We start from the raw sequence: 8,023 nt of genomic DNA on the forward strand, positions 1-8,023 counted from the left end.
ATGTGGAAGTTATTGGGTACATCCTTGGACATGAGTTCCACTTATCATCCTCAGTCCGATGGTCAAACGGAGGTCGCCAATAGGTCACTCGGTAATCTCCTTCGCAGTTTGGTGGGCGACAATATTAAGTCATGGGACTCCAAGTTGTGCCAAGCCGAATTCGCCCATAATCATGCTTTGAATCGAATTGGGATACTCTCCTTTTCGTGTGGTTTATGGACTTCTTCCCCGTGGTCCTTTGGATTTGTCGACAGCTCCTGATAACACTCGACATCATGGTGAAGCCATTGATTTTATCAATGAGTTGCAGTCGCTTCATCAGCAAGCTAAAGATAACCTCGAATCATCCACCGTGAAATACAAACGTGAGGCTGATCGTAAGCATTGTGAGGGACTTTTTGTGCCTGGAGATCTCGTTTGGGTTTACTTGACGAAGGAACGTCTTCCTCTCCGGGAATATAACAAGTTAAAGTCAAAGAAAATCGGGCCGGTTGAGGTTCCACAACGGATCAATCCGAACGCCTATAGGGTTAAACTGCCGGACCATTTGAAGACTTCGGACGTGTTTAATGTCAAGCATCTGTCTCGGTTTCACGGTGATAATCCCCCGCCAGATTCGTGGACAAATCCTTCTCCGCCGGAGGGACCTGATGTAGCGTCAACTGTGATCTCCGTTGATCACAACACCATGTCCGTATAGGACTTTCCTTTTCTTCTTTGAAATAGGTTCTTTCCTTTTATTTTCTGTTTTCACTTTGGAATAGGAAATCACGTAATCCCTTTAGGATCGTGAAGTTTTAGTTCTTATATAAGCAGAGGCTTATGACCTCTTGTTACTTACGATTTGATTAATAAGAACATTGATTTTTAAAGAGCTTCCGAGCACTGCGAAGAGTATTCGCGCCCTTTGTTCTTATTTCCAATTACCTTAAGCTCCAAGTTACCGGTTTAGGGATCAAACCCTAATCTTTAAACCTATATCACTTCCGCCTCTCTATCAGTAGTGGTCAGTCTTTCTTTCTGAATATATCTTGTGCTTATCTTGTTGTAAAGTTGGCATATTGTTACTGTTTCATAGGTTTGAAAGCGAGTCAGACAGAATTCAAAGGGAATATGAGGATCCTTTCTGTTAAGCTAGCCGGGCTTCCAATCTAAAACCAATTGGTGATAACTGGAGTGACCCATCTATCTTATATATTACTTAGGATCCCTTCCAACTACTGATGTAGGACACTTTGTGTCTAATACGCCCCCTCGAGATGATGGCTCTTTGAGCGTCAATCTCGGAATGCTCGGGCAAGGATCGATAGGCCAACTTTGGGCCAGATCGATGGATCGGGTTGGACTTCGTGGATCGGGCTCTGATACCATGTTAAGCTAGACGGGCTTCCAACCTAAAACCAATTGGTGATAAGTGGAGTGGCCCATCTATCTTATATATTACTTTGGATCTCTTCCAACTACTGATGTGGGACACTTTGTGTCTAATACTTTCTTGCAATATGAAACCAAGGTAATACCTTGTCCTTCTCAACATCAGTAGCTTGTGTTTTTGTTTCTTATTACTCTGCACCTTCCAATAGAGAATCACCAACGAAAGACAAATTGAGTGCCTTATGGCAAAGTTGGGCGAAAATGATTTATCTGGTGAAGTAACATGCACCCATTTTGATCGTCGAGTTGTTGATAATGTGCATCGGGATGAAAGCAATGTACATCTTAGGAATCCATAAGTTATTCTTTTCATTAAGCAACTCCAAGAGAATGTGCATTTATTCTTTTCCAACAACTGGAACGTCTAGTTTAAGTAGCTTTTTTTTCTTCTATATTAGATTTGAGTGCTACAACTTGGAACCATCAATAAGGACATAATGTATTTAAGAGATCTTCACTACCACCGAACTCACGGGTCACACACTCCATCAAACCGAACGAGACAGTAAACCCCAGAACAACGTAATACTCGCTATTTTGAAACTTCACAAAATAATACAAGCATCTGATTTAAGCGGCTCTGATCCTCTTATATCTTCCCCAAGTGGACACTGACGCTTCTTGGAAGTCTGCACAGTATCTGGATCAAAATCTATTGAGCCAAATCTTTCCTATGAGAAGATATCAACAACCTAACAGAGTTTCAAATCCCAAATCCAAATTCTTAATTCAAGCTCCAAAACCTATATAGTATATTCAAAAACTGAAGCTATTTGTTAAGTTGTTCATATCCTCTCATATATAAGAGATTGATCCAGATACTGTGCGGCCTCACAAGAAGCGTCATTGTCCTCTTTTGTGAAGTTTCAAAAGAGAAAGTATCACATTGTTCTGGGGTTGACTGTCTTGTTCGGTTTCATGGAGAGTATATGACCCGTGAGTTCGGTGGTAGTGAGGATCTCTCAAATCCATTATGTCCTTATTGCTGGTTCCAATCTGTAGTACTCAAATCTAATATAGAATAAAGAAAAGCTACTTAACTAGACGTTCCAGTTGTAGGTAAAGAAAAGAATAAATGCACTTCCCTTGGAGTTGCTTAATGAGAAGAATAGCTTGTGGATCCCTAAGATGTACACTGCTTTCATCTTGATGCACATTACGAGCGACTCGACAATCTAAATGCTTGCATGTCGCTTCACCAGATAAATCATTTTCGCCCAACTTTTCTTTTAAGGCACTCAATTTGTATTTCGTTGGTGATTCTCTATTGGAAGGTGTAGAGTAATAAGAAACAGAATACACAAGCTACTGATGTTGAGAAGGACAAAATATTACCTCAGTTTCATATAGAAAAGATCCTCATATTCCCTTTGAATTCTGTCTGACTCACTTTAAAACCTATGAAATAGTAACAATATGCTAGCTTTACAACATGATAAGCACAATATATATTCAAAAAGAAAGACTGACCACTACGGGACTTTCCTGCATGATTGATGGTTTCTTTCTGCTAGTCACATGTACTAAAGCACATTCTGGAAGTGCAGAATCTTCATTGGTTTCATCATACTATTTTCATTTTGCCCGTTGATGCTATATAAAAGTTTTTGGCAAATAAAATATCTTTCAGCTTTAAGACAGGATACCCTTGACAAGACATGAGACTGAACCCGATATGCAAGAAGCAAAGTATTTTTATGGCTGAAGAAGTCCAAATTTTCTCATGTTTTTGTTGGCCATTTATGTAATTTTACCTCTGATGTGGAGTCCCATGAAAGGTGACCAATACACCTTGTATCCCTCCTCTTTCCCTGCAAGGATATGTTTTCGAATAAATGTATAACGCCTAGCAGGCTCACTTTAAGAAGGTGAACATCTTATATACCAAACTTAATCAGGAAGTATGTTACAAAGATAGAAAGAATAAGCCGAAAATGATTGGATCCTACCTCGGACATGGGCACAATTAGTGACAATCGTAGTGCTCGGCTATCAAACTGAAGACTGCTATTTCATCTCCTCATGCTATACTATTGGTGAATGGTGATTAATACGTACTGGTGCAAGTGTTATATTGCATATGATAGCTGTATTTGCATTTCCACCTAAAGCGGGTTGCAAGATCCTTGTAAGCTTGCTGTCTCGGTAAGGAACCTGACCGTACTGATTCAGTTAAAGAAGATGTCAATGAGACTTTACACATAGTGATTTTTAAAGCAACAAAACTAGACCAAAACTTACCCTTGATTTTCAACTCCTTCGCTCAGTTTTGTTAAATTGCCGTCCCGAGTGTCATCAAGCTCTTATTTATATCATATGTGAGCCTTCCTTCAGCCAAACATCCTCTGAATCCGTTTTTGAAGCCCGTTCCGAACCAGATAGATCCACTAAATTCTACAAGTTAAAAGAAAGATGGAACGCAAAATAACATGTTGTATATCAGGAGAAGGAAAACACTAGTTCCAACAGATAGTTACCAGAACAGAAACACATACTGCATCACAGGCATTTCCAACACCTTTTATCTTGAATCTTCTGTCTACTTTCTATAATCTGTTTGATGAAAAAACTTTTTCCCGTTTAGATTCAACTTACACATAATTGAGCACTAAGGTTGAGTATATACCATGCGGAAAAAAGTGAGAGATCTGCAGCATCTGCTACTGTGAACATTCATATTTGTCTCCCCAATTATGCCGATGAGCTGAAATTTATCCCAAAAATAAATGAATAACCATTCACTAAATCAGTGTTATCAAAACCAAGACTTAGACAGAAAAAGAAAACGCATGTGCACAGGTTATGAAACACACAAAAACTTTGTTTGGCAAGAACAAAATAGAAAAGTGAAGAGAAGAGAAATTACATTCTCCAAGTTCCATCATTTCAAGGACTTGTTGAGGGGAAGCAACAATTTCTTCTCGTAGACCAGCCACAAATATTCCTTTTTACAACATTAAAACGCATCAGAGTCGCTAGAAGAAAGGGGATTCTAAGAAGACATATATATGGTTGTACCTCTAGATTCTCATGAATCTGGAGTTTGCCGTGTTCAGGATCCAAGAGATCGTTTATATCTTCGTTATAAATCTCAAGGTACGACATATACGTAAAATAAACTCCCCGCTTGCATCCTTGTGGTGAACCAAAGAAAAGGAAAAACAGTTGTTCCTCTAATAAAAAAATTTTCCACAAATAACCCCAAATCTAAAGAAAACCACTTTACAAACATAGATACACAAATGGTAAGAAAAGTAATGAGATGAACCAGAGATATACTCTCAAACAAATCATGAACAGCAAGAGGGATTACTCCTGGTTCAGTTGGTGAGCCTCGCATTTTATGTGTCTTGCCACTATCTGTTGTTGTGAAAGAGAGATTGAGCATGAAAACTTCTCAAGCATAATGAGAAGAACGAGGAGACGAGTGAAGAAAAATGATTGGTCATGAAAATCGAATCCGAAGAGATCTTCCATGGACTCATCTTAGAGTCCTTCGTCGAAAGCGGACGAGATCTGACTGATACATTCCAATCCTATATATATTTCATGATTTCAAATACGACGTTCCAATCCTATATAAACCCAAACACACATTCTCGAACACATCGACATAATATTGAGGAACATAGGGAGATACGACATGCTAAAATTAATTAATAAGTATGCGATGGTAAAAACAAATATAAAACCACTGATGCAGGAAATCAATAATTCTAAAACCATAACAATTTAATCATTTGTAAATAAAAAAAAAAAATTTAAAAATAATCTTGATAAAATAGATTTTTGAACATTACTAAAGTTTAAGGGCAACTTTATTGCTAGTAACTACTAAAGTTTCTGAGAAAAGAGAAAAAGTATTTTAATGAAAAATTTATATTTCAATTTTCTTTAGCTATTAAACCCAATAGGTGTATGACTTGTAAATACTGGTACCTAAGTCTCTTTGCCGAGAACTCCTCTTATTCTCTCACATACTTTCTGATTATTTTAAAAATTTTAATAACAGAAACTCCCCCTTAGATTCTATTGTTGAACTTGCTCTAACTTTTAGTCTTTTTTTGGACCACACTATATACAATTTCCATTGAAAAACACACACAACAAATAGTAAGTTTTAACCCTTTTAAATTCATTGAAAAAACAATGAATAAATAAATAGATGTTTTTTTACTTAGTATTTTATGATAGGTTCTAATGTACATTTACAAATGTACAAGACTTAGGGTGTGAACCTTTAAATTCACCTCTCTTCTTATTGTCAATCAAAATACCATCTAGATTAATAATAAAATAGATTAATTTTATTTTAAAAAATCTGAAATAATTGAAAAAAAAATAACGTCTTAATGATGCTAACGCCACTAACTAAACCCTAAACCCAAATCCTAAACCCTAAACCCAAATCCTAAACCCTAAACCCTAAACCCAAACCCTATATCCTAAATCCAAACCGTAAACCCTAAACCCAAACCCTATATCCTAGACTCTAAACTCAAACCATATATTCAAACCTAATCCCTACACCCTAAACTCAAATCGTAATCCTAAACCTAAATCCTATATCATAAAGGTTTGGGTTAATGTTGATGTTGTTTTCTTTAGAGTTTAAGATTTAGGTTTAAAGTCTAGGTTTGGGTTTAGGATCTAGGGTTTGAGTTTAAGGTCTAGGGTTTGGGTTTAGAGTTTACGGTTTTGGTTTAGGGTTTAAGATTTGGGTTTAAGATATAGAGTTTGGGTTTAGGGTTTAGAGTTTGAGTTTAGAATTTAAGGTTTAGGGTTTAGATTTAAGGTTTAGGGTTTAGTTAGTGGCGTTAGCGTCATTTAATGAGCATCATTATTTGTTTTCAATTATTTTTGATTTTTTTATTTAAATAATGTATTTTATTATTAATCTATGTAGCATTTTGATTAGTAATAAGAGTACACGAAACTAAGTTTTGTTCTTTACAAATACAACTGTAAAGTTAGAAATTTAACTAACATGATAGAAAAAACCCGACAGTCCCTAGTAATAGTATACAATAACATACATATAACAAGGTCACCTGAACTCAAATGGTGGTGCTTCTCCTAGATGCGAGATCCTCACCAGAACCTGCTCAGCTTCCTCTATAAGCCATCCAATCAACAAGAACTGTGTAAGTGATGACACCTATCTCAATCCCATCTTTCTCAACCTGCAAGAGAAGTCTCAGTGGTTTATCCAATGAGAGTTCTCTTTCTTATATGCATGGATCATATTTTGCAATGCACTACTTATCATCAGGTTTGAAGCCACGCGTTCTCATTTGATATCAAAGTTGCTTTCCTCTTGATTAGATCATCTTCTTCTCGGAATCTGGAAAAGCTTCTGAGACTTTCCTACGCATTGCCCCAAACGAATCGGAAAAGGAACTCTTTCGTGGTTCCGTCTTCGTCTTCACAGAGTCGTGACTCAGGGTGTAGAGTGGAAAGATGAGATTTCCGCATTTTTGGAGTTGGATTGGTTCGTCGTAGCTTCTCAGGTGATGATCGGAGTGAGGAATTGATGGTGTAATGGTGGAGAAGTTTCTGCAGAAAGTTGAGAGAGGAGTAAAGAAACATTTCATCTTTCTCCGATTGGTGGTTTGAATGTACAAGGAAGAACCCTAAACCCTAGCTCAAGTATTAGGGCTGTCTTGCCGTTTACTCTTCACTAATTGGTATTTTTCATAAAGAATCCTCAAATTTATGAATAATACTCAAATCACCCTCTACATCTTAAATTTCTATTTCGGCCCTATGCTATGCTCATCTCTCCAATTCTGAATCACAATCACATTATTTAACATAATTTAAAACATATTATACGTCAAAAAAGATTTCTGAAAACAAAATTTATGCATTTCTGAATAAATTTTCGCTGTCGTTCCAAATTATAACTAAAGCTTGTATGCCATAGCTAAGACATCTAGGTTTCAGTTTTCAAATGGTCGGGGTGATAGTGTGTTACTATGATGTAGTGGGATAGTTAGGATTGTTACAACTTCTAGCAGATGGTTTCAAATTGATTCTTCCAAGTAGTAAGAGACCTTGTTTTCATATGCTATGTCGAGATTAATAGATTATACACAATGATACTATGATCAATTTGTAACCAATGCCCGGTTTAGAATGTTTAATAAAATCATTCAAAATGAATGGTTAACTAACACTACAAATTAATATAGGGGCAATCCTATCAAATGACTCTAAAATCGGGGTTTTTACCAAAAAAGCACACAACGAGGAAAATGATCAAAAATAATTTTATTAAAAGAGAAAAGATAATTTATCCTTATTTATAGATATTTAAATACACCTAATTAATTTAATAAATAATAAAAAATTATTATTATTTTGAAAAATACTTTTTTGAATTTGAATCCTCATCGATTTTTTCAAAATTTTATTCTGAAATCAGAAAATTCTTGATGAAACGATTTTTCAAAGTCTTATTGTAAAATTTAAATATTTATCTATTTATTTTTAAAAATCCTAAACCTACTTCCCAAAATCCACTCTCAAATCTAAACGATAAATCTCGACTAATTACTTCTACTGTATAACTATCTATTCAACTATT

General features: G+C 36.0%; 1 protein-coding gene across 1 annotated transcript; it reads left to right on the plus strand.

Annotated features, from left to right (window-relative positions):
* LOC125590529 lies at window positions 1–700 on the plus strand. Its single transcript, XM_048764128.1, has 2 exons — window positions 1–91; window positions 255–700. The coding sequence occupies exons 1-2, from the start codon at window positions 1–3 to the stop codon at window positions 698–700; spliced, it is 537 nt and encodes a 178-aa protein (XP_048620085.1).
* Window positions 701–8,023: the final 7,323 nt, after the last annotated feature.

The sequence above is a fragment of the Brassica napus genome, chromosome C7 (assembly GCF_020379485.1).
Source record: "Brassica napus cultivar Da-Ae chromosome C7, Da-Ae, whole genome shotgun sequence".
Lineage (NCBI taxonomy): Eukaryota > Viridiplantae > Streptophyta > Magnoliopsida > Brassicales > Brassicaceae > Brassica > Brassica napus.

Coding starts and splice junctions, on each gene's coding strand:
- LOC125590529 (XM_048764128.1), top strand. CDS start 1: ATGTGGAAGTTATTGGGTACATCCTTGGACATGAGTTCCACTTATCAT. Junction 92..254: donor GGTCGCCAATAGGTCACTCG/GTAATCTCCTTC, acceptor ATTTGTCGACAG/CTCCTGATAACACTCGACAT.